This window comes from Adiantum capillus-veneris, chromosome 5, assembly GCF_014529385.1.
Source record: "Adiantum capillus-veneris isolate H3 chromosome 5, ASM1452938v2, whole genome shotgun sequence".
NCBI lineage: Eukaryota > Viridiplantae > Streptophyta > Polypodiopsida > Polypodiales > Pteridaceae > Adiantum > Adiantum capillus-veneris.
The window spans coordinates 86,031,855-86,059,044 of NC_140935.1; the positions used below are offsets into that span (position 1 = coordinate 86,031,855).

At 48.3% G+C, this 27,190-nt stretch overlaps 1 protein-coding gene across 8 annotated transcripts in view; it reads left to right on the forward strand.

Moving 5' to 3' along the window:
- The window catches only part of LOC147457666 (MIF4G domain-containing protein / MA3 domain-containing protein), a 116,523-nt gene that overhangs the window by 52,247 nt on the left and 37,086 nt on the right, over positions 1 to 27,190 (forward strand). For 7 of the 8 annotated variants that reach the window (XM_086512519.1, XM_086512520.1, XM_086512521.1 and 4 more), the window contains exon 10: positions 9,687 to 9,983. The exons of the other annotated variant lie outside the window; for it this stretch is intronic. In XM_086512519.1, coding sequence (XP_086368645.1) covers positions 9,687 to 9,983 — 297 coding nt within the window. The remainder of the gene's footprint in view (positions 1 to 9,686; positions 9,984 to 27,190) is intronic. 8 annotated transcript variants of the gene reach the window in all.

The following is a 27,190-nucleotide window of genomic DNA, read 5'->3' on the forward strand; positions in this document are numbered from 1 at the left end:
AATGATCTACCCTAGCCCGATTTGGACAAAATTCCCAAGCAGAAGGTGACTTGCTCTGCGCATTTGAGCACTTTCTCAAACCTGGCGAGAAATTGCAGCACTCTGAATTCTCCGTTTTCTGCCCCGAAAATGCACAAGAACACCTGCACAATGATCCCCTCGTTTCCCCGAAGCTCTTGGGGGCATATGGATCAAAAAGGGTCAAAACCCTAAACCTTCAGTAATATACAGCAGGCTGTAATTTACTGTTTCGGGCTCCGTTTTGTGTGTTGGTCGCATCCATAGCAAACCCTTGAGCTCCCGCGCATGTAGGGCTACTTGCCCTTTCAATCCGAGTTCACGTGTACTGCGAAGGATTAGCAATTAGCTTATCTAGTACCTGTGCATGAGGCTCTTGCCTCGGCAATTGCGCATGAACCCATAGATCTATACATATAGATGGAAAGTTCTTGAGCTGGGCATTACGTTTCCCTTTTCAAACGGGGAGAGAGATGCACGAGAGGCTGAGAGCAGAATCATCGTGCTACATAGAAGAGGGGAGAATGCAAGCTTTCCATTAAAGTTGTGATCACTTGCACCTACTCACACTGTAGTCTCACAATGAAGGAGAGGCAGCCCAAATCTCTCTCTCTCTCTCTCTCTCTCTCTCTCTCTCTCTCTCTCTCTCTCTCTCTCTCTCTCTCAAAATAGGTGCCCCCAGCTGATGTGGCCTTGCAAGTTTACGTGGAGCTGCCATGTGTCGAGTTTGCCTCTTTTAAGTTAATTTCCTAGTACCCCCCAACTTATAAGTGTCGCGTGGGGCCTAACTGACTTTTGAAATGAGCCAAGCCAACCTATTACTGCTCGGATTTCAGTGCCGACTCGCTTGACCAACTCATGTAGACTTGGCCTTTAACTGCTGCGGGTGAAACTCTCGGCCGTCCGTCATTTTATACTAGCCATACTGGCCATACAATGTCCGACCGTTTGAGACGTCAAAAAGAGGGGACCAAAAATTAAATAAAAATCAAGGGAAGAAACCAACAACTAAGGCTAGTGGTTGTCCGAGCCTCGTGACAGCGTTTGCGAGCTTGGATCTCCTCAGACTGGTCCCCGCTGTGTGTGGTCGAGGGTGATGCTGTAGTGGTCTGCTGAAAAAAGTCTGAGCTGTGTCTGTCGCTCATCTCTCATAGTAGATACGAAGGAGCGAGTCCCGATGTTGTTGTGCCCCTAAAAGGAAACGGCCCAACTGTCGTTGGTCTCTAGACGCAAGAATCTAGTGTAGAGTGGGCTGTCTTGCAAACAAGGTCTGATATCTGCCTCTGATCTCCTCATATGCTCTACTCTGCATCTATAGTGCTCCTCTCTCTCAAATCTCCGCTATGTGAAGGCGGCAAATCCTCTGTCCTAGGAACATGTGCAGCTCTTTCGGCCTCAATCTCTAGTTGGTGTGAAAATACTTTGAGCTGTCCGATGGCTACCCATGCTCTATGTGGCATATAGACATCCATATACCTTGGTCTTTGGATGAAGCCATCTACCAGAATGGTCAGAAAGCGGTCTTTGTAGTTTTTCCTCTTCATGGGGAGAGGCTGTCTGGGTATGAGCCATGTCTCTCAGATATATAGCTGCCAAAGATCCTGTCTGAGTTTTCTGTTCTGCTCGTTGTGTGAGACGTATGTGAGGGGAGTTGGGGTCATACTGGAAAGGAGGTAGGTCTGTGATGTCCAAGCCATGAGATGTAAACCACTGTGTGACCTGAGAGTACCATGATCCCGTCTCTCTCCCTCATGCAAGTGTATCGATGCCTCAAAAGCTTTGAGTGTAGGTATGTGTGATGGGAGCTCTCATGTGTTGAATGAAGCAAACTGTTTGAAATAAGGCCTCCACTAGCATCGGAGGTGCAACTAGCTCTGCTTTGATGATGTCATGTAACGTGAAATGGTAATGATCTGTGGGAGCTCTATCTATGTCCATAGAGATGCTGATAGCCATGGTACTCATACTGCAACAACATACATCATAGCAAGGGTGACCAACGTATCAAAGAGCCACTCCTTGGTGCGAGGTTCGTACGAGTGGGCCTGGTGACATCTTCGCTCTAGAGTGGCCAGTGCTGCATATCCTCGTGTAAGTCGATCTCTGGCTGCTTGGGCCATGGAGAACCTGCTAGTGGTGCCAGTAAAAGTCACCCCCAAGTATACATATGAGTCCACCACCTTTACCTGTCCACCTGCTACCGTAAGCACCGCTCTACTCTTGATCGTCTTGGAAGTATGGAAGATCATGACCTTGGTCTTGCCAAGGTTCACTGTGAGCCCTCTATGTGTGCAAAAGTCATCTAGAGCTCGTAGGTGGCTCTGTCGTGTGTCATAGAAACCAAAATAATGTCATCAGCATAAAGCATGATATGGACTGGTGTACTTGCCAAGTCTGATCCCTCTCCCTGTGCGTGTAGAATGTGATATGATATCTCATCGATGTAGAGGCCAAAAAGAGTCAGGGATAGGGGGCAGCCTTGCTTCACATCAATGGTGCTAGCAGTGGGATCTCATAGTCCACCTGGGCATGGTACTCTACTTGTGACCTGTGCATATAGAGAATGAATGGCCCATATAACCTCCGATTGTATCTGTAGCTCCTAAAATCACTGAAAGAGTCTCTCTGTGGGGATAGTATCAAAGATCTTGCGGAAATCCACAAAGCAACAATAGAGCTTCCTCTTCCGTGCCTTCACTCCATCGATCAGACAGCAAAGCATGAAAATATGGTTGATAGTCGAGAAAGCGTCTTGATGCTCTTAGACCCGATGCCTCTGCATATGTGCTAAGCTCTGCCTTCAGAACTGTCCCATATAGGTTGGACAATGTGTGACCAATCATGATAGTCCGGTAGTTCCTTGGGTCCAAGGTGTCACCATCTTTGTGGATAGGCACAATAGCGTGCATAGTCCACTGCTTTGGTACTCCCTCAACCAAGGCTCGATTGAAGAGGTGCTATCAGTGGGGAGAGGGTGTCTGCGGCATAAAACAGGTGCTCATGCAGGCTTCACATTGTCAATTTTTTGTACGAGTTACGACCAATTGATATTGTGCTAATTCTTTCTATCTTTTGTGGTGCGTATGCCTTATCAACTTGTGCTACTTTTTTCGATTTAATGCTTCTTTTATTGCTAGGCTTCATGATGGCTGAGTCTGCCCTTGATCTCTGGAGTCATGACAAAAACTCAATACGTTGAACTTTGTGTTGATGTATGCTCATGTGTGCGTGCGTGTGGTGTGTGTTGTGTTTGAGAGCATATGTTAGTACCCTGTTCTACACCCACTATTGGGCATTGACAACGTTAGTGGGATGCCGTGGTATTTAGTCCATACCATGCATGATGGAGCTGATGGTTATATTGTCTTGTGGGTGACTACCATGAGTCTATACCTTGCACTTTCCTTTAAGGGTCAATCTCGGCTTATCCTGGATTCATCTAGGTATATATAGATGAGGTGGTTACTCTGTAGGCTAGTGTGGTCCGTTGAACGGCCATGCTATAAGCGTCAGATAGCTCGCTCCACCAGACTGGTTGTGAAGAAGGTCGAGGTGGTGGGGCAAGGGTCGATGGCTCTGGAATCAATGGCTGTCTAGAGATCTGGTATAGGCGCTTTTCACAGTCCTGCGATATGCGAGGGTCCTTCAAGGGGGTGGTGGGGCATGGCTCTTTGAGAATCCTCCATGCTGTGGCGTAGTCTGTACTCATGAGGAGGTGGTATAGCTCAAGCTCCTGTGCCTCCTCGAAGGCCCGCCTATTACGGCGTGTTGATGGTCTTCATTTGTCGTCTAATCTCTTTCTCCGTGATCTCCCCCAATACTTGCTGAGCCTTTAGATGTCTGTATAGGTATCTGCACTCCTCGTCATAACATCGGTTCCGGGGCGTCGTCCAAGGAGGTGGTCGGCCATTGTGAGTGGTGTGTGGGAAGCAGCTGAGGGCTGAAGTGTGTAGGATAACTGAGAGCTGGCTAGTGAGTGTGGCTAGTGTTGTGTCTAAATCAAGAGTGTACATCCCCTCATATACGTGGGATGAGTAAATTCTAGTTAGCTATGTATGAAATGTATAGTGGTGTGTGGGAGATAGGTGTACGAGTGAAGGAAAGAGCGAGATATGCATGGTCAGCCCCAATTGGTAGTGGTGGTATGGTGAAGAAGGTGAGCAAGTGGGCTGCCTCGCAAAAGCGGATGATGTAATCTAGTGTACTGCCGCCTCCTGGCAGTGATGGTGGTGTACATGTCAAGCCCCAGATGATGGCCATTCCGCCATCCCGTTATAAATAACGAGATGGTGCTGTGATCCTAGACGGAGCAGGTGTCGTCCGTATGGTGTGGGTGTGGTGGTGTTTGTGGAGGTTTTCTTTGCCCCTATATGCTCCATGGTGGAGAGTAGCTATGGGTCGCCAAAGTCATAAATGGCACACTCTCTGCACTATGTCTAGGCGTTGAAGTCTCCCATAAGAAAGACTTCCCCCATTCTGGAGTACTCCATGATGTCTTCCTTGAGGCATGCATATGGTGAGTGTGTGTCATCCTCCTCCTCCCCACCATGTGTGTGGGACTCCTCTGTCTCTCCTGCTCTTGTTTGTGCGAATCTGGATTCGCTGGGTGCAAAGTAGCAAATGGCAACGTAGAGGATGTGCTCCTCGGATAGCTCAAGGTGCATCCACATGTAACGTTCGTATGGTCCGAGGATGAGGTTCTACATTTTGTGCACTCACAGACTATGGCTCAGCTTCATTTATGGTTGTCTACTTCCGCTCCTGATGTTTTAACTTTTGTCTCCTCACCACCCTTCATGTATTGGTGCTATGGAGTGGTGTGATGTTTATGCTTGCTATTCATTGCCTATGGTCATTCATGTATCCTCAGATGTGGTGCTTCCTATGTCTATGCGCATTTGGGGTGTCAAAGCTGCAGCATCGGTAATGCAATGTAAACAAGCTGAGGTCTGCAGTTGGTGCAATGAGACACCATATTTTAGAGAGGGCTTGCGGGTTGCTTTCCTACTGCCTGAAGCTCACCCCTTGGATGGCCCAGCTGCCTCCAAGAAGATGCGCAGTTAGTCAGATACTATACAAACTCTTTCATGCAGTCTATGGATTTACATGTAGTTTCTTGGAATGCTAATGGTTTACAGACTTCTTGGGTAAAAGGTTCCCGTAAGCTTTTACTTCGCACAGATTTACACACTCATGTAGTGGGCACTGTGGATATACTACTAGTACAGGAGCATAAGATTGCCACTCCTTTTGGCAATCTCATGCCCTCGGGTGCCCGCACTTTTGGGGAGCCTGCTTTGGGCCTTCATGGACAGAGTTGCGGTGTATGCATCTCAGTGGGGCCATGTTACTTGGCCTCAGTTCAGCAGCACGGCACACTTGTTGCTGGCAGAGCAGTTTATGTTTCTATTCGGATTCGGGAATCTATCATTGGTTTTATGTCAGTCTATGCACCCACTACCCCTCGGGAAAGGGCTACTTTTTGGTCCTCCTTGGCTACTGTTCTATGTGCTGTAGACTCTTGGGTTGTTGGAGGTGACTTCAACAACGTTGAGAGCGACTATGATTGGCGAGCAATCACACCTCCAATTCTATTATCCATTTCTCTCGATGAGCAGCCAGCTTGGGATCGATTTCTTCTAGCTATTCAAGGTGTTGACGCCTTGCACATACCCTCTTTTGGTCACCACCCTGCTACACTTCATTACTCTTGGGGGTTTCAGAGACAGCAGGGGAGATTATTAGAGCGACTTGATCGTTTTTACATTGGCCCTTGGGCAGCAGCTCCAGGCGGATTTACTACTATATGGAGAGGGACCAGCCTCTCAGATCATTTACCCACCTCATTGTTTATCTCCTTCACTAGATCCTCTGCACAGAGACGAGGCTGCCGCATCCCTGACAGTGTTCTCACCACTCAAGTATTGCAGCATCAGATTCGTGAGTTATGGTCCACGGATGCTTCTTATTGTGGACCCCCTGGAGAGTTTCTTGCTCATTGCATTACTCAGTCTAGTATTTACTGCTGTGACCAGACTGCTATTATTCATCGTCAGTTGAGAGTACGCGAGTCTGATCTTCACATCCCTCTTGGTTCCACTCAGCGCTTGCTTGAGGAGTGGCCTCAGGATGCTTATCTCGCTGCTAGATAGACAGAGTTCACAGAAGAGATTCGTCGCGTACAGGAGGCTAGGTCTGAGTTCACTCATCATGCTTCAGTATCTCATTGGATAGCTAAAGCTGATCGAATGAATAAAGACTTCTTCGCTGCGCATAAAGAAGGCCCTCGTGGCACCACCCTTCGGACTTTGTGCGATGCTCAGGGGACACTACATATGCATCCTCATGTTATTCTTGATATGTCTGCAGATTATTTTGAGACAGTGTTCACTGTTGATGTATGCACTACTGAGGTTTTACTTGCCCGTGAGCAGATCTGGCAGCACACTCGACACCGTTGTACAGACACTATGGCAGAGATCTTGTTGGCACCCTTCACACTTGCAGAGCTCCATGCTGCTATAGAGAGTCTTGATCCATCCTCCTGTCCAGGAGAGGATGGCCTCACTAGAGCTTTCTTTTTGACATATTGGGATGTATTGCATATACCACTGCTTTGCGGTTGTCAGGACATCTTTGCATCAGGATATATGCATCCGGATCTTTGTTCAGGTCTCATGTCTCTTATTCCGAAGGGGGGTGACACCACTCAGCTCCGACAGTGGAGACCTATTACCTTACTCCCTTCGGTCTATAAGATATTAGCGTTACTGATCAGCCATCGCTTGCGGCGGTTCTTACCAGATATTATTTATACTTCTCAGACAGGCTTTGTCATGGATCGATGCATCCTGGATAATATCTTCACTTTTTATGAGGCAGTAGAGTGGGCCAGATCATCTTCTGAAACTCTCGCTTTTTTCATCCTTGACTTCCAGAAAGCATACGATCGTGTTGAGTGGGACTTTCTCGAAGGATCTTTAGCCAGGATGGGTTTCCCTTCGAGATGGATCTCAGGCATTTCCGCTCTCTTCAGAACTGTCAACAGTGCTAATACTATTGGTGGCCGTGTCAGTCGCAGTTTTGAGCTTTTTCGATCTGTCCGTCAGGGATGTCCTTTAGCAGCATATCTGTATCTGTTTGTGGGAGAGACTATGTCCGACTTTCTTCCTGCTCAGAGTCATGCATTTCGTGGCTTGACCATGCCAGTACCTACAGCTCCAGACCTTATCGATCAGGAGTTTGCTGATGACACTATGCTCATGTTGCGCTATTTGCTACCTGCTCTTGACGCCATGCGGGAGGCTCTACAGGTTTTTTGCATTGCCAGTGGTGCACGCATTAACTGGCATAAATCCTATGGGTTAGTGGTTGGCAGTGATGACATACCTACTTGGGGGGTAGCTGATGGTTTCACATGGTTGGAGCCGGGTCAGACATGCAGATATCTGGGCTTTCAGGTTGGATTTGATGTTTCCTCATAGCAGCAGTTTGCACCCGTACTACAGTCTATTCGCAGGAAGCTATGCCATTGGTCTTCATGTCGTCTGTCGTTGGCTGGCCGTGCATTGGTCGCCAACCAGGTCATTCTGGCTACAGTATGGTATACGGCCTCTTGTTGGATGTTACATTCCGGTGTGATAGCTCAGCTCCACCGACTAGTGAGGAACTTTTTATGGAGTGGCTCAGATGGGACTACTGATACTCGTGCTTGAGTTCGCTGGTCCACGATCATTCGTCCTAGGTCAGAGGGAGGCCTTGGCATTATTGATCCAGAGCTACAAAGCCGCGCACTTCTTACCAAGCTTATTGTTCGAGGTCTTTTTCTTGGCCAAGAACCTTGGAAGATGCTTCTTCAGGCCGCTCTTTGCACAGTGACTCCACGACTCGGCACTAGAGACGGTCATACTTGGCATTCAGGGTATCGTTTTCTCCTTACGGATGCCCCCTTGTCCACCTCCACCCTCTCACCCTTCCTCCGATCGCTCCTTCAGATTTGGGTTTCCATGCGATGGGCTATCATACGCTCACCTCCCTCATGTCGTGAGGAGATTGAGCGCCAGCCTCTGATTTGGAATGCTACAGCTCTTGATTCTTCGGTTAATCCACCACGTCAGCTTGGAGAGAGGACTCACATTGATTGGGTTGCTTGGGACACTGGCCCTGCTGCCTCTATGCAGTTGTTTCATGAGACACGTATGCTGGATGCAGATTTTGTGGTAGAACATTATGACATTGGTCGTGGGGTGACAGACAGATTGCTTGAGATTGATTCTGCCGTTCCTTCACAGTTGGATGCAGTCATGCGAGGCACGGTTCAGATGCCCCCCCATTGTGGCTGGGAAGGCCTCTTTGATCAGAGCACTCTCTTACTAGTTCGTTTAGACACCATGCTGTTCACAGTTGGTACTGACTACTCTCAGGGGATTCATGCTAGATTGACATATGATGCCACCTCTCCACAACTTATCTCCCCCGGCGCTCGATGGGAGGCCATACGAGTAGTTGGCTCACACGGGAAGCGTCGTTGTGTTGACCCTCGTTTTGCTTCCGCTGATGCTGCACTTTGGAGGCTTTGGGTGTGGGAGGGTCGTGCCCTATCTCAGCTTTATTGGGACCCAGGAGAGTGGCATTGGCCTCACTCTGACCCCAACGGTGCACCTGTATCATTCTTTGAGTACAGTGTCAAGATTGGAAGGTTAGCATTGATGAGATAGCAACCAGAGCAGCCCACTCGTATGCGTTTCTGGTTACATTCAGGCCTCTCCCATGCCTATCTGCAGCAGTTTTGGTCCGCCATGTGGGATTTACATGTGGCTCGTCGTATTTCTTTTTTCATGTGGATGATTGCACATGCGGGACTTCCAGTTGGGACTTGGCTAGCTACTATGGGTCATGATCCGTTATGTACTCGCTGTCCTTTGCGACTACTTGAGTCACCTGCACACTGTCTTTGGTCATGCTCAGCTTCCCATGTAGTGTGGCTTGCAGTTTGCTTTCTACTCAGCAGAACAGGTGTTCAGCATGGATGATGCCAATGCCCGGCCCGCATCTTTTCTACGAGGGCTCAGCCACAGATCCAGCCTTCATGCTTACCTCGACTGGTTATCGGCGAGGGACTTTGGCTATGCTACCACAGATTGCTTGGCAGGGGGATTCTCAGACACGTGACGAAGTTTTTTCAGTCATCACTAGTATTACACTATGGAATGTTTGGAGAGCTCGTTGTCTTCACATTCTAAGTGCGGCTCCACAGCTCCTTCAGGATATCCTCACTGCCATTTGGCTGGACATCATTCACACCCTGATTTGGCAGTGGGATTCTTCCTCAGGTACATCTCGAGCAGCCGAGGCTCGTTGATTTGCCTTCCTTCGGCGTTGGGCTCGATCCCCACTCTTCTTCACACTGACAGGTGGTTAGATTACGTGGCATTATGCCCCTCCTCAGTGGTTTCTCCTCCACTCATCACACCGACCACCATGAGATTGTTCTAGTCGAGTAGTCACTATAGTGGCTCTCCTCCTTACATTCAGCTTGTACACCCCACGTGATAGGCTATTTTGGCATCCGCTGGGGATTATATTGTTCTCAGAAATATACAGCCCTGACTTTTTCCAGAGAGAGAGAGAGAGAGAGAGAGAGAGAGAGAGACCTCTTTGTGCAACAGTTGGGGGTAGAAGAAGTGCACCTTCGAGCTTTGAAATGGAAGAAACTTCTTGACCCCAACAAGAAGGGACAATGGTGGATTTCCGGAGATGTGAATGAGCAAGAAGGTGGTTGTGGTTCAGAGGTTGCTGATTTTATCAAGAAAGAAACTGCAGAGGCAGAAAAGATGTTGCAGCTTGCAGCCTTACAGAAGATGAATACAGACATCCGAAGAGCTATTTTTTGTATTGTGATGAGCGGAGAAGATTATTTGGATGCCTTCGAAAAACTTTTGAGACTTAAGCTGACAGGAAAGCAGGTACATTACTCGTTATTTTTTGCGTATCTCTACTCTTGCATTGTAAACTTGATTTTCAGCCTTTTTTAATGGAAACAGGTCTAGCTTAACAAGTTTTTTTTTTTTTTTCCAGAAAAAGATCCTTCATTAGTTAAGAAACCTGCCCAATGGGCTACAAACTGCCCCTGTAACAGAGGGCTACATCAGTAAATGGGGAGACTCTCGCAATGAAAAGAAAACAAGGTATATGCAATGGCTAGGTCAGGAGATAGGTGGGGGGAAGAGCCACACTGGTGGCTTGCCCTGAACCATGGTGAAGAATGGTCGTGGCTACCACAATCTCAGAAAAGCCTCCCGGTGCTCACGCATGCGGTCAGAGCTACCCTGGAGCCACTCAAACTGGCCCCTGAGTGTGTGGACCAGCTCTAGCCAAAAGTTGTGAAGAGTCTCTGCCAGAGGGACAGGGCGCGCCTCAAAAATGCGAAAGCAGCGGGCTCGCCAGAGAAACCAAAGTGTTAGGCCGCAGTTGAACTCCCAACACCTCTCTCTCTCCCTGCTCCACTCTTGAGGGATGATCTCTGTGGCTGGTTGTAGAGTAGGTCTGCCATCCTGTACCACAATCATCCTGCTTCTCGAAGTGGAGTGCTGGGCCCGAGAGGGTGGACCAGGCAGCAGCACCACAAGTATACTGACGAATAGAATATTAGCGAAGGCATCAGTCGCAGGACTCGAAGCCACACCTGCTGTGCCATGGGGCAATTGCACAGACAATGTCGCTGTGTCTCAAGTGGATGGCCGCAAGCTCCGCATGCTGCCGAGAGGCCACTGTGCACCAACCAACTCTCAACTGCAGTCGCTCTGTGCGTCACCAGCCACTAGAACAAAGTAACTCTCCTCGGCTGTCGGCTGTCCCACAACCGCTCCCAAAAGTCTGCTAGAAACTGTGTCGTAAGGCCCTCCTCCTGCCAGTGGGTTGCTGCAGCAGATCGAGCCTCTCTCGGAGCTGTCAGTATGTGACGCCCCAGCCGAGTTGTGTACTGAAAAAAGGGGGTCCCAGGGTGGTCAGTTGGTGGAAAGGGTCTCGCCAGAACCACATCTCTGGGTCCCACTGTAGCCGTGTCAGAGGCCGGCTCTCCCATGCCCAAAGGCGCCAATGTCCTGCAGTAGGGTTGGGGTCGATGACACATGTCCTCCCACTGATGCCCACCACTCGAACCCTCTTGAAGAAGCACTCAACCACCTCTACTGCCTCAGCAGGGACGCTGGGAGACGACCCTCTCTCCCATGCCCAAAGCCGCCAATGTCCTGTCTCTAGAGCAGTAGGGTCGGGGTCGATGACACATGTCCTCCCACTGATGCCCACCACTCGAATCCTCTTGAAGAAGCACTCAACCACCTCTACTGCCTCGGCAGGGACGCTGAGGAGACGACCCTCTCTCTGTACCTCAGAGAACAAGCAAGAGCCTGAGTCGGAGCTGGCCCTCACTGCTACGAGGACCTCCTGACGGCTCCAGAGGGATGAGCCAATTTGCTGGTAGAGCCTCGGCAATGTCGTGACACATGCCTTCTGCCCCTCTCATGCCTTGCAACTGTGTGCTCCGAAGCTCCTCTGGAAGACCTGTAAACTGCAGCCAGTCCCCAAGCGAACGTGCTGGCCCCTCTGCCATGGGGCCCCAAGAGACGTGATCGGCTCCCGACCATGTGGCAACGCTGAGTGCGGACCACATGGTTCAGAACCAGTGGTTGTCTGAGGCGCTCCTCAGTGCAAGTGGGATGGTGCTGCTCCAAGCTGCCCCTCAACTGCTCCCAAGCCCGCAACTGGCTCACTACTAATCGATCCTCCCACCTCCTGCTCAGACTGACTGCGCATTTTTGTGTAAATCCACCGTGTGGAGGTACTCCATGGGCCCCCCTGTTTGAGAGACTCCGGCTCTAATCCGCTGCAACAACAGCTCCTTCCAGGGCTCCCCGCCTGGAAGAAGACCTCTGATCACCAGCTTCCCAAGGAGGGCTCTACTCTGCCGTGCTGGGTCTATGATCCCAACCCCCCCGGGAGCAAAGTAGTGCAATGGCCTGCTAGGAAACCTTGGCCCGAGCCGACTGTGTATCCTGCCCTGACCACAAAAAATTCTTGATCAGCCTTTCCAGCTGGCTGATGCATGAGCTAGAGAAGATCCAGCAAGATGTAATGTACCACATAGTAGCCAAGAGCACCTGGTTGGCTACTAGTACCTTGCCAGCCAAAGACAGTCGCATTGAGCTCCAATGCAGTAGCTTTCTGTAAATAGACAGGAGGAGAGGAGCGATCTGTGACTTTGGGGTCAAGTCCAAGGCAACTTGACAACCAAGATAGCGTACAGGTGTCACAGGGGGGATCCACCTAAAACCCTCACCTAGCGCGCACACTGGTGTGGGAGCACTGCCAACCCAGAAAGCCACTGTCTTCCTCCAGTTGATCAATGCTCCCGACGCACAACAAAACACCTCAAGAACCTGCTCACACTTGTGTAGGTTGGGGTGTCACAAGGGGGATCCACCTAAAACCCTCACCTAGCGCGCACACTGGTGTGGGAGCACTGCCAACCCAGAAAGCCATTGTCTTCCTCCAGTTGATCAATGCTCCCGACGCACAACAAAACACCTCAAGAACCTGCTCACACTTGTGTAGGTTGGCCTCTCGGCCCTCCAAGTACAAGCCTGAATCGTCTGCAAACTCTACATCCAGAAGCTCCTCTCCCCTGATGGGCAACCGTAAGCCTCGCAGTCCCACCTCCTGTGACGTCAAAAAACTGCTCATCGCCCTAGCGTAGAAGAGAAATAGGAAGGGGCAAGAGGGCATCCCTGTCTAATCGATCGCATGAGCAAAAAACTCTCCTCTCTTCCCCCTGCCAAAAGAACCCGATTGTGAGCCCGCCTGTAAAGAGCTGACACCCCCCGGATCCAAGCATCTGAGAACCCCAGTCGAAGAAGAGTGCCCTCCAAGAAATCCCAATCCACTCTATCGTACGCCTTCTCAAAGTCGAGAAGCAGTACAACCAAGTCCTCTCCCCTGAGACGAGCCAAGGCCGTTGCCTCCCAAAAAGTGAAGATGTTGTCAAGGATGCTACTCTCCTCGACAAAGCCTGTCCGTGTCCCATGTATGATGCTGTAACAAACTTGGACACTCCAAGTCAAGAATCAACCGCGATAGCACCAAATAACCACTTCAAAACAATTCACAGATCACAATAGATTTGCACTGGCCCGGCGGAGTTCCGTGCCTAGAGATATTGGCCCCAAAGACTGGCGCCCCTTTCGGTATTTCTTTTTGTATTAATCAATCATCAAAGTACAAGAGAGCGGTTAGGGTTTCACTCTCAGACTCTGCGTCCAGATGCTCTGAGAAGTGAGGCCCTCACCACTAATTTAAAGGTTACAAGGGATGCCCAAAAGCAGAGCCCCAAAAGCTTTTAAAATCAAAAGCATCAGTTCTCTCTCTCTCTCTTAGAGAGTCTTTTCTTTTTTTTTAATAAAAAAAAGCAAAAGCAAAATTCGCGTCGCTCATCATTTTCCAATTTTTTTTTAATTTTATAAATAATCCGCCTCCGCGATTTCCGGAATTTAGGGTTTTTGGCAAAAATTAGGGTTTGCAGGAATTTTCGGGTTTCTGGCAGAAATTAGGGTTTCTGCTGTCCGCCACGTCATCACTTTGTGACATACCCCCCTCTTGAAAGCATTGTAATCGACCGCGATTATGCCTGCAAAACCGACAAAAGCCATAAACCGTCTTAGCAGGTTAGTACCTACGTACTAGGAACTTACATCTAGCACATGTACGAAATCGACAGTCACATCACACGACATCACAGGACATCACCAGACATCACAGGACATCACATGACATTCAACATTCATTCGGATCTTAGACCATGATTTATCAGCAATGTAGCTAGCAATCACATCTAGGTCCAATCGGGACCTCATTGATGTCCGATTGACTAACCCCTATTGCAACCATGTCTATTCGAGATCAATCAGACCAAAATGCTGCAGTCATTTCGGCTATCAGTTCCTGCTCACAAGAAGTCAAGAACAAATGAGTATCATAATCAGGAATTCCATTTCATAAAGTCATCCAGCAGAATACTGTCAGCTCTCAGTATCCCTGAAGCTCAGAGAGACATCAGTGACTTTAGTATCAAAATCGAGGCATCTGTTGACAAAGGAGCGGAGTGACTCCCCTCTTGTGCATCCCACTGCACCAGATCTCCGGCCAAGCTGAGTTCTGGGTTCCGTTTGGAGTAGACTATGCTAAACCAAAACATTGAGGTAAAGTTTCACAATCTGAGGAGTATCTGCTAGGTCCTCCTCCTCCATCCACTTCGCATCAAATGCAGGAAAGTTCTTGAACTTAACCAAGAACCGCCTTCGGACTTTACCTTTCTTCGTATCATTATGTGCCAAAATCTGTTCAGGAACAAGGATCTCCTCGTTTTCTTCCACTTTGGGTTGCTCATGAGGCTCCCCATCATCAGGCACATCACCCTTAACAGGGTTCAAGAGACTCACATGCAATGCATTGTGAATCCTCCAAGTATCTGGCAGTTTCAATCGGAAGGAGACATCATTTATCTTGTCAGTAATCTGGAAAGGTCCGTAGTATCACATACTAAGCTTTGGAAAAAGCCTCTCCTTTCTCTGTTTCTTTCTTAGGTGTGCCTTCTCAAAAGTAAGAGCACCCAATCATTCTCCTTCAGTTTCCAGTCGCGACGATGGCGATCCGCTGCCTTTTTCTGTCGTTCTTGAGACTTCTGTAAAGTCTCGCGAACCTTGGCAAAAGCCGTATCCAAATCTCGCGAATATTCATCCGCTTCAAATTTCTAATCTTTCGTGCTCAGGAAGGATGGAACCTTCGCAGCAGTTTCAACAATCTCACATGGCGTCTTCCCCGTCGAAGAGTGTATCGTGTTATTGTAGGCAAATTCCACCAAAGGTAAGTTCTTTTCCCATTGAGTCTTCTGATCCGAGATACAAGACTTCAATAAATCTAAAATCACTGAATTGGCAATCTCAAATTGCCGGTCAGTCTGCAAGTGGAACGATGACGAGAACTGCAACTGCGTGCCAATGTTCTCCCAATTGCTTTTCAAAACAAACTCATAAATCTGGGGTCTCTGTCGGAGACAATCGTCTCAGGCGTGCCATGTAATCGGAAAATCATCGTGATCATTCTGTATTCTCGGGCGATAAAAAAAAATGAAATCCATTTCAATATTTTCCCAGGGGCGGGTGGGTATGGGTAAAGGCTGTAACAATCCCTGTGCCTTATGCCTGTCAAACTTGACCTTCTGGCATACCAAGCAACTGCGCACAAACTCTTCCACATCCTTCTTCAATCTCCGCCAAAAGAAATCTCTCTCTACCCCTTTCATGGTGGTAGCAATGCCGCGGTGACCCGTAAAAGGTGGACAATGGCAATCAGTCATAACCTTTTCCCTCAACGGCTGTGTAACTCACAACATAGTCTTTTTCATCAAGTAGCCTTCCCGAAGGGAGTATCCAGCTACTGTCTCCCCATCCCGTATTCGTGTGAAAATATCTGCAAAACCTGTATCTGTGGCATACTGATCGACCATATCCTCGAAGCTCCTATGATGTATCGCGGAAATAGCCAGAACCAACGGTTTCCGAGACAAAGCATCTGCCACCACATTCTTCTGTCCCTGCACATGGACAATCTGGAAGTGGAACTGTGACAAGATGTTCACCCACCGCATCTGCTTTTCCGAAAGCTGCTTCTGTGACAAGAAGTAGCGCAAACTCTGATGGTTTGTAAAGACAGTAAAATCCGCTCCGAGTAGGTAATGCCGCCACTGAGTAAGAGCATGGATAACCGCCAAAAGCTCTTTCCCATAGATCTGTGCTGTCATCTCCGGCCTAGAGAACAAACGGCTCTCGTAAGCTATGACATGGCCTTCTTGCATCAAGACCGCACCCAGACTACGACCACAAGCATCACAAAATACTTCAAATGACTTCTGCAAGTCCGGCAAAGTCAAAATAGGTCCCGTAGTCAATTTCTCTTTCAATGTCCGAAAGGCAGTCACCTCTGTGGGTCCCCACGAAAAGGGTACTCCTTTCTGTGTCAAGGTATGCAAAGGGGAAGCAACCTTTGCAAACTTTCGTATGAACCGCCTGTAGTACGAACACAGTCCCAAGAAGCTTCTAACTTCATGGACATTCCTCAAATCGGGCCAATCACGGATAGTCTCTATCTTGGCCGGGTCCATTCGCACTCCTGCTGCTGACACAATGTGTCCCAAAAAGTGTATCTCTAGTAGGAAAAATTCACTTTTCTTTGCATTAATCACTAACGTGTGATCTCGGAATGCCTGAAAGACTTGAAGCAGATGATCTCTGTGTTCTGCCTCATTCTTGGAGAAAACAATGATGTCGTCAAAGAAAGTGCCAACAAATAGTCTGTACTCTCGAAAAATCCTGTCCATCATCCGGTTAAATGTCGCAGGAGCATTGGTTAAGCCAAAAGGCATCACCAAAAACTCAAATAACCCAAAAGTCGTCCGAAAAGCTGTCTTGTAGACATCTCCTGGTGCTATCCTGATCTGATGATATCCACTCTTCAAGTCAATCCTGCTAAAGCACGAGGATCCCTGTAACCTGTCGAGTATATCATCGATCCTAGGAATCGGAAATCTGTTCTTGATGGTGATTTCGTTGAGAGTGCTATAATCGATGCACATTCTCCAAAATCAGTCTTTCTTCAAAACCAACAACATTGGAGAGCAATACGGTGAAGTACTAGGCTGGACAAGACCCTTTTCCAAGAGGTCTTTCACTGGGTTCATAATCTTTTCATTCTGTACTCGGCTCACACGATAAGGTGGCCGATTCGGTGGCGTGCTTCCAGATATCAGATCAATGGTATGATCTTCAGGCCTTCTCAAAAGCAATCGGCATGAGCGTGGAGAAAAAAAAATCTTGGCGTTCTTTTCTTCATGTCAAAACATATTCAACCTTTATCCATCGTTCAGTTCTCCCAAAAGAATGAGTAAGAAAACTGAAGTTTATCAAGTACAATCTCTAAGCCCTTCATTTATCAAAGTCGCTTTCTCGGCCCGGTAGTCAACCACGGCGTAGTTCTTGTGGTACCAAGGGATCCCGAGTAGAACGTCACTCGCGTGCCTTGAACACCCCTGTCATTGCAAACAAAGTTTGCCAATGCTCGGTGTAATGGCAACATCCCATCCGGGTGCCAGTGGAACTACCTCCGCCTGTGGCGTCAGTCTGTCGGGCGTAGTTCCAAATCGAGCCGCCAATTCCAAGTGAAAAGAAGTTGGCCTTGGCTCCTTCAAAAGAGCTTCCTGATCCTTCGCTTTGTCCCGAAAGCTGCAAAGTTTGTACTTTCATTCATTAGATTCGGTGCAGGTCCCATGCCATGTGGTACCAGTTCTGCTTTTCTATCTGCCTTTTTTGCCACATTCCTCAGCTGCTCTCAAACTCTTAGGCCTGTCGTCGTCTTTATCATTATGTTCTTTCTGTGCCTTATCAGGGCACTCTGCGGCGATATGTCCATGTTCCCCGCACCCAAAGCACTTCACCTCTCTGATGAAGCGAGCTCTCTCCTCGGGAGTAAGCTTGGGTCGTGCATCCTTTTTTTTTTCTCTGGGTTGCTCTTTTTCATTCTACTTTCATTCCGAGAAGTCTGTTCGGCTCGTTGTGTCATGGCCTCATCTGTGGGGTAGGTCAGACCGCTAGAGTGAATGGCAAAGCCTCGCTTCGCATGACTCATCAACTCCTGAATAGAAGCTGACTTCTGTTCCAAGCAGTGATCTGGGATCTCTGTAGGTAGACCCAAGGTAAACCGCTCAATCTGTCCCTGAACGAGATCTTCTTGAATGAAGAGGTGGGTAGAAAAGAGCTCCAGAATCTTTCACAATAAGAATTCACTGTATCGCTCTTGGTCATCCGGAGATGGTTCCAAGCAGCTCGTATATCTCGCTCAAACTCTTGAGTCAACCAAGAAGAAATAAAAAGCCTTTTTAATTTCAACCATGTAACTGGCACAGTCTTGCTTAATAGAAGTGTGGACCACCAAGTACGAGCATTTCCCTTAAAGTAAGAGGCAGCTCTCCGAATCTTGGAGTGCTCTGAATAGCGTCCTCCCGCGAAAGCGATGTCAAACTGCTGTATAAAAGACAAAGCCTTCGAAGCATCTGAGTATCCTGAAAAGTATCAAACTTAAGTGCTTGGCCACCTTCCTTAAACTCTCGAACTTTCTTGCTTTTATCTTCGAGAAAGTCATACTGGTTGGCTTTGTAAAAATTCCTCTTGTTCGCATAAAAGTTTCCGTTGTCAGAGTCTGAACTGTCCGTAGACGAGTCCTCTGTAGAAGTGTTAGTCTCTGGGCGAGATGTAGCCTTCTTTGCCTTTCTCTTGCCCTTTCCAAAGCGTTGCTTCTTGCTTCGCTTTTTACCTTTTCTGTCTTCTTCGCTCGAATCTGAGCTGCTAGAAGAACTGTCAGAAGAAGAAGAAGAAGAACTGGGTACTCCTTCAAATCGAACACGCTTCTTCCGTTTCTTTGCCTTGTCAAATGTCAACCGACGACCCAAATATCCCGGGAAGTCAGTGCCTTTGTTCTGCTTTTTGCCTTTCTTTTGCACGTCGAAAAGCTGAGCAATCCGTGCATCAACCACGTTCTCCAGTTCCTTCTCCGTATATTTCTTGGAGGCAGAAGGTTTCTTGAGAGCGGGTTTCGGGAGTGGTGTTGTGGTTCTCTGCAACTCCATCTGTACCTCTTTCAAAGAGGTCTGCTTCATATATTTTGCCATCTTCGGGTCCTTGGCAAAATTGAGCATCATCTTTGTTGCATCGCCAATCAATTGACGACGCTCCATCTCTCCTTGCTCCGCCTGAGTAGGCCGAGGCGGGCCATACTCTCTGTCTGAATCTTTGTTGTGATCCCAGCCCGCATCTCCAGATACAGAGGGAGTCGACTAATCATTGCCAGAAGCCATAGGTGCCGCGGAAAAAAATTTCGGGGATCGGATTTCCCGTAGAAGAGAAATCTGCCGTGCTCTGATACCACTGTAACAAACTTGGACACTCCAAGTCAAGAATCAACCGCGACAACACCAAATAACCACTTCAAAACAATTCACAGATCACAATAGATTTGCACTGGCCCGGCGGAGTTCTGTGCCTAGAGATATTGGCCCCAAAGACTGGCGCCCCTTTCGGTATTTCTTTTTGTATTAATCAATCATCAAAGTACAAGAGAGCGGTTAGGGTTTCACTCTCAGACTCTGCGTCCAGATGCTCTGAGAAGTGAGGCCCTCACCACTAATTTAAAGGTTACAAGGGATGCCCAAAAGCAGAGCCCCAAAAGCTTTTAAAATCAAAAGCATCAGTTCTCTCTCTCTTAGAGAGTCTTTTCTTTTTTTTTAATAAAAAAAAGCAAAAGCAAAATTCGCGTCGCTCATCATTTTTCAAATTTTTTTTTTTTTTTAATAATCCGTCTCCGCGATTTCCGGAATTTTGGGTTTTTGGCAAAAATTAGGGTTTGCAGGAATTTTCGGGTTTCTGGCAGAAATTAGGGTTTCTGCTGTCCGCCACGTCATCACTTTGTGACAGATGCTCTCTAGCAATGGCTAAATTCTCAGACTCAGAGCCTTGCCAAAATTATGTAGGCTGAGTTGAGAATGGTAATGGGCTGCCGCTGCTGAATCTCGTCCAAATGATCCTCCCTCCTTGGGGATAAGAAAGATCAATCCCTCGCTCAGACTGTCAGGCATCTCACAAGTGTGCAGAATGTATTGATAAGCGCTACACAAATCTAGACCAAGAACCTCCCATTACTCCAGGAAGAAACGAGTCAAGCCATCCTCCCTTGGGCAACTAACGCATGGTTGTACCTTGAGAGCCTCGTGTATCTCCTCTAGCTGGAGGGGTAGCTCAAGCCTTTGGCACATCTCCTCAATGACCAAACAAGGCATCTGTGCCCCCACTTGCTCTGTGCATGCATCTTTGCGTTGTGACTGGGGCTCAACTGAAAGCAACTTCCTATAAAAGTCAGTAGCAACTGCACGCATATCCACTGGCTCTCTAGCCAGTGACCCATCTGGTCTCCTCGACTGGCTAGCACTAGTGCACACATGTCTAGGGCCCACAGTCTCGAAAAACTCACCAGTAACTATGTCACCCACTTGGGTCCACTGAGCTCCTTGATGATGGTATGCATACTCATGTCACCTTTCCTCAATGGTGATCAGCTCTTGATGAGCCTACTGCATCTGCTCCTCCATCCAAGGGCTGTCAGGGTGACTCTCTTGCATCCTCTACAAGGATGCAATGCCCCGACGGAGCTGCCTCTCCTCCTCTCTGGTCGCAGCTAGTCGAGCGGTAGACTTCTTGAGAACGAACGCCTAATCTTTGCAAGGCCCGTGGCCACCCTGTCAACAGGGGAGCCCTGTCTGTCCAAGCTCTCTGTCCAAGGCGTTACAACCTGCTCTCTCAACTCCGTGTCCAGTAAGAGCCTCTCAAGGATTCGCAACATGGTGCTACCACCCCTCTGTGTGTTTGAAACTGTAAGGATCATTGGCGCATGGTCATAGAAGGCAGTGCCTAGAATGCATCCAACTCCCCTGTCACAAAAGTGGTCACTAGCATAGAAGTGGTCTATCCTCGACAAATTCACCCCTCCTACTCTCCTGTCAGACCGAGAGAAAGAGAGGCTATGTAAAGGTCGTACAAATCCTACATGCTGCCATACATTGGAGATCCTCATGGTCATGCATAGCTGCTTCCAAGCTGCCAACTCAACTCCGCGCACTGTAGCATGGGTGCCTCTCGTCCTGTCTGAGGGGTCCTCCAACATGTTGAAGTCCCCCCCCCCCCCCTACACACTGATCCGAGCCTATCACAAATTTTTGTTTATCATATTTTGTTGGTTTTCCTTGCTTCTAGAGGTTTACAATAAAAGAAAGAGTGAGAACAACCTCTTGGAAAAATTTAAAAAAAAAAAGATTTTTTCTTGACTAGTTCACCGGAGGTGAAAGGTAGAGGGAGAACCTAGTGGTAAAGGGAAGGGAAAATATGTAAATGTGAAAAGAAAAGATATGATGTGGTTGTGGAGCCATGCACCCATGATTCAAGGGTCATGAGTGGCTCATATCATCATGGCTTTGGAGCTATATGATGATTCAAACAAATGGGACCCAAGTGGAAGACTTGGTAAAGGAAGAAACCAGACACATGATTTTGCTGAATTTTTAAAAAATACTTCCACTCCGATCCAAGAAAAGTTGTCTTCATCAAAGTTGTAGCTGATGAGCTGGAGATTCTGGCCATATTTTTTTAATAATTTTTGCATCTACGGTCTAGGAGATATGGCCAAAATGGTGGACGCCAGTTTTTTCAACTGTGGTGGAGACCACCCCCTCTACCTTTACACACACACACCCTTCCTTTTCCACATTGAGACCTTCTCTAAAATCAGCCATTAGTCTTCTCACCCTCCTCTCCTTCCTCCTCTCTCTCAAGCTCAAAAACCCATCAAAGTTCCTCTTCTAATCACCTCTCAAGTCATGCTTAATCTTGTTGTAATTCATAAGTTCTCATTCAACCCCTTTCTATTATTGCTAGATATGTATTGATTTTATGTAGATTCTTTACATTTTAAAATAAGAAAGCTCTTGGACTCGAGCTATGGAGGAAGGAGGGAAGACAACACAAGTGATGATGGAGCTAATTGGTCAACAAATCACTTGGAAGGAGCTTCTTCATTGGTTGAATGTCCCTAATCAAGCTTTATTTGTACAAATTACACTTGGATCTTAACCTCACTCCTAATCACTCTCTTTCCTATATAAAGAGGCCTTCCCCTTTGTAATTTCAAGCCTCCCTCAGCCCCATTGAGCCTTTGTATCACTCACCATGAGCCTATAAGCTCATTCATTCACTCTATTCTTGCACATCCTAGAGTGCAAATTGTTTCATGCTAGTAACCTCTCCCCCTCTTACTTATGTTAATTAAGAGAAATGTTTTATATGCGTGTGAGAGTGCTTGATGTGATCTTGGCTAATCCTTGAGTGATTGTTTGATAATCTATATGCTATTTGTGTTGGGAGTGTTTGAAGTCATCCATTCCTTGTACACACACTACGGTTAGTGCTTCATTCATAGTGCTCTCTCTCTCTCTCTCTCTCTCTCTCTCTCTCTCTCTTTGTGTAGCGGTCCTAGTCCACGCTTCCAAGACTAGGTGGTGCCCTCATCTCATTTCCCTTGTGGCGCAATGGAGTTTGTTTTGGTGTAGAGGCCGCCATTCCAAATTTCCTTCGTCAACACCATTGCTCTGCGTGCACTGTGAGGCAAGGGCTCCACTATCTGTGTCCAAAACTCTGCCTGACCACTTGCATGATTGGGCGACAGACGTTCTGGAAACCCATGAGGTAGCCCTGAATATGCATAGTAATCCATTGTGCCCTGCTTTGCACTATAATGCCCCTGTCCACAATGGCCGGCTGCCATGAATCCGCAATAGTCATACATACCCCGCCCTGAATGCCTCCTGGCCCAAAGGCAGCTGATCAAAAGGTCTTAGAGTGAAAATCTGACCACATCGCCGAGTACGGCTATCACATAGATGATGCTTCTGTAGCATTCTACAAGACATTACTGCAGCTCCTGTCTCGCAAGCGGCCCCTCTGCCGCGCAAATTGGGGTTCACCTAGACCCTGCACGTTCCATGAGACAATCCTCATGGCTCAATGAGAGAAAATTGATGTTGCTGTTGCAGCCAACCGTGCAATCTTTGAGGCCGGCTTGGATGGGGAATAGTCCGCATCCGAGTTACCCTGCGAGAGTCGTGTATGCATGTGCTGTACTACCGAAGCCCACGAAGACTGTGCGGTTCGTAAAGCAACATCCTTAGACCAAGAATCCTCATGGACAAAAACATAGCTCGGAATGCTCTGAGTGTTTGCAAAGAGGTAAGCCACAATATGCCTACATTGAGATGCATCTAGAGGTGTCACATAGAACTTGGCCAGTGGCCAGTGTGTCTGTATCACCTCTTTCACTCCCAGGTCCATTGTGGTGTGTGAAAACTTAACAGCCTAGGCTTGCAGCCAATCCAAAACTGACTGCATCGTCCACTAAGTGTGATCTTGGCCACACAGTGGAAAGGAAAAGCCAACAGTTGTATCCAACGCCTTTGTGCCCCTGGTTGCCAACAAGACCACATGTGCTTGGAAGCAAGCTGCCTTGAAGTCATGAGAAGGGTGGCCAAGGAAACAAGTAAAGCCGTCGTTTTCAAGTAGGGCTGTCCCTCCCGAGCCGCACGGCTCGTAATGAAAGCACTACCAAGAGCACGACGGGCTACCGAAGTCTGTCCAGTCACCTGTGCAGGAGAAGCGCAAGGCGGGTCAGGAGAAGCGACTGAAGCCTTAGTGGGGGGCACGGGAGAGGTGGGTGGCGAAGAGAAGGGTGGGGGGCAGATGGTGGCGGGACTACGGTGGTAGGAGGCTCCCAATCTCGGTCGCTCGGTCGATCAGTGTGCCTCTGGTGTGAGGCGACGAGCTCTCCTGTGGTAGTAGCTCCTCTAGGTGCCCAGTGTCTTCTCTAAAGAAGTCTGTGATCCGTCTCTGAGACTGGCTAGCCTCTCCCCTCATCAGGCTCTCTCCATTTCTGCGTAGTTCGAGCAAAAACAGACCCAATCATCTCTTATCCTCGTACTGCATGACTCTGGAGAGTGGTCCGAAGCCCTCTCTGAACAAGCTATGGAAGCGGCCACGTATCTCCTAGTAGACGGGACAGTGGCATGTGTAGTGCAACTCTGTCTGAGGCTCCATGTCACACAGGAGGCAAGTCTTGGCCTCTGTCGATACTCCACTGTATCTCCCAGTCTCGATCGGCAGCTGGTGTGAAGATGTGCATATCTGGCCAATAGCACATCGTATCCCATGAGACAAGTGGGTGTCCATGTGTCTGGGCCTCGTCACAAAATCGTCCTCCGTAAGCTGGAGAAGATGCTCTCTGTAGAAAGCCATCTTCGTGCCCAACTCCTGTGCTCGCTGTATCCATGTCCTCCTGGTGCCTAGCTGAGTCAGGTCCTGGCGGATGAGCTTGGTGATCTTGGACTGTGTAAGAGTCAAAGAGGGTGCATTCAGTGAGTACTGGAAGGGGGGCAATCTGTCTATGCTGAGCCCATGCGCCTGAAACCATGATGTCATCTCCCCATACCAACATGCTGTATCTCCTTGCATGGCTAACTGTCGGGAGGACTCAAGTGCAAGGCGGGCATATCTGTCTCTGGGAAGTTCCCACATGCGGTGTATGAAGGAGACAGATCTGGTGAGCGCCTCCACCACTAGTGGGGGGCAGCTAGCTTTGCTTGGATAATGGCATGTGGTACTGAAGCGGTGGCTCTAATGAGCCGCGAGATCATAGAGACTAGCGGCTTCTCCATGCCCCCCTATCCATCAGTGCGACCTGTCCTCCCCGTGATGGTCCAATGAAGGTTCCCAACTCTCAGCTCCATAGAGCAATGCAGAAGCCACCAAAGTGTCAAAGAGCCAGAGCTTTGTCCGAGGCTCCTGAAACTGAACATGTGAACACATCCTCTTGAATCTACCCAATGCTGCATGGGCTCTGGTTAGTCTAGCCTCTGTTGCTCTCCTCAATGAAAATGCTGGTCCACTGAAAACCACTCCAAGGTGGGGGGGGTTTTGGGGGGGGGTGGGGGGGGGGGGGGGGGGGCGGGGGGGGTTTGTGGGTTCTGATGAAATCTTTCATCGGTCGCTGTCGGACCTCATCGACCTCCTCCATGGTCAGTACTCTGGTTCGGCGTCTTGCATGTCGAGCTAGAGTGATCTGTATCTTTTGTTGTAGCCTTCGCCGGTAGCGGGAGACCCCCCGAGGTCGTGGACGTCTGGATTTGCCGAGCTCCGTGGCTCGATCAAGCAGTGTACCTCTACTATGAGTAGGCTCTGAGATCTGCTGTAATGACTGCTCCGTTGGCTCTTCTCTGGTTGGTGTAAAGAAATCTGTGATTCGTCTCTGAGACTGTCTTTCCTCTGATGTCCTCAGCAAGCTCTCCCTAAGTCTGCGCAGCTCTAGCAGGAACAATCCGAGACACCTCTGATCCTTGTATCTCATGACTCTAGAAAAGGTCCGAACCCTTCTCTGAACAGGCAGTGGAAGCGGCCGCGTATCTGATAGTATCCTGGGCAGTGACGTGTAATGCAATTTTGTCTCTGGCTCTAAGTTACATAGGTGACATATCCTAGCTCCTGCCGGCACCCCTCGAAATCGGCCAGTCTCGATTTGGAGCTGATGTGAGGATGTGCGTATCTATCCAATAGCGCATTGTCACGTGACACATCCCAACCCTATGTGTCCATGGACAAGCTACACCATAGGTGGGTTTCCGTCAGTTCAGTCAGTTTAGATTAGTAGTGATCTGGCACTTTTGTGAGTCTATTCGTAGACCGTGCATGTCCAGTCACTTAGCATAGATGCATATCCTCCGGTTGTACATAGCATGATCATCAATATTTCCTTAAGAATCCATCAGATTCAGTCAGGGGAATTTTCCAATGCATTTAGCCTAATTTCCTATTTTTGGTTATTTTCACTTATTATTTTTAAGTGACTTTCCAACAAAAGTAGGTAGGGCAATTTTGCTAAGTTAATATATAAGCAAACCCAAGTTAGCATAATTTGGCAGATGAGCCAAGGAGCACAGCAGGCTACCAAGCAACAGGTGTTCCCTCCCTCTCTCAGCAAGACCCTCTCCAAGCCAATTTGGTGAGGCCCCTTCACCCGCAGCCATCGGGATTTGGGATCGCCATCTAGCCTCTCCCTTCCTTGGCGTTTCCTCCCCAGGAGACATCGCCAGCAAGCAACTGAGCCTAGCGTTTTTCCTTGATCACCATCAGCGTTTTTCAGCCATTACTAACGCCAGCATCATCAGCAAGTGCAGCGTTTTTCTTCAGCAAATTCAGCAAACCAAACACAACTTAGCAGGGATTTACTAACGCTAGTATTGCTGCAATTTTTAGCATGGAACAACACCTGCTGTTCCAGCGTTTTTCAGCCTAGGACATTGACCTAAAACGCAGCCTGACAAGTGCAGATCTGCAGCGTTTTCATCATCAGCATGACCCCGAATAAACCAGTCATTTTCAGCCATGAAAACAGCAGGAAAACAGTCATTTTCAGCCACCAAGACAACCCCGAATTCAGCGATTAGAAGATCACAGATTTCAGCCACCAAGTCGTCGTCGTCATCACCATCGTCGTCATCGGCATAGTCCCATTGCATCAGTCCTTTGCATACGCATTGTACACCTTTGTGCAATCAAAGTTAGACCACTCTTACCGTGTGTAGGGACCTCTCCTAGTGGAGCTGTGCTGAACTGAAACGTCAGGGTGAAGGACAAGATAGCATGATCAACTGCCACTCCAACTGGCCTAGTGCCCACCATGAAATCTTGAAAAAATGGAATGAGACCTGGCTGGGCCATAACATAATCCATTGTGATGGCACCATGTCGGTGTGGAAAGCAAGTAAAACCTCCAGCTGTCGAAAATCTTTGTAGGCCATTCAAAATGGCCAATCTATGTGCTGTTCCCATATCTATCAAGTATCTGCCATATTCCGTGTATTCCTCATCTTGTGATAATCTGGATAGACCCATCTCTGTAACGTCCAGCTCCTGCTCCCTAAGCATTTCCTCGGAGGTATCATAAAATATTGTCTGGTGGTGGGCAGTCCTACCATTGAAATCCCCTAGTATGATAATGTCACCATCCTTAGAAAACTCCCATATGTCATTATCCAAAATAGCAAAGGGGGATTGTCCCCTAGGTCATGCATATACTGACATACTAGGAGGAAAGTAACAGATAGCAATGTAGAGATATCTGCCCGTCTCTGCCCTGAGCCTCACCCACATGTACCTAGCATGCTCATCCTTGCGCGCTATATATATCAATGGCTGCAACTCCTCCCTGAATAGAACTGCCACTCCCCTTGAGCCTCGTCCTCGGTGTTTTGATCTGGTCTCTTGTCTGCAGGCTGTCTCCCATCTATACCCGCTCACATGTGGCATGGATTGCCCAGGGGCTTGATGCGTCTGAGAGTAGAAGATGATGTCTCTCCCTGTGAAGCTATCCTCAAAGGCCCCTACATCCAGACGAAGTGACCTGTTACAATTCCAGGTTGCTA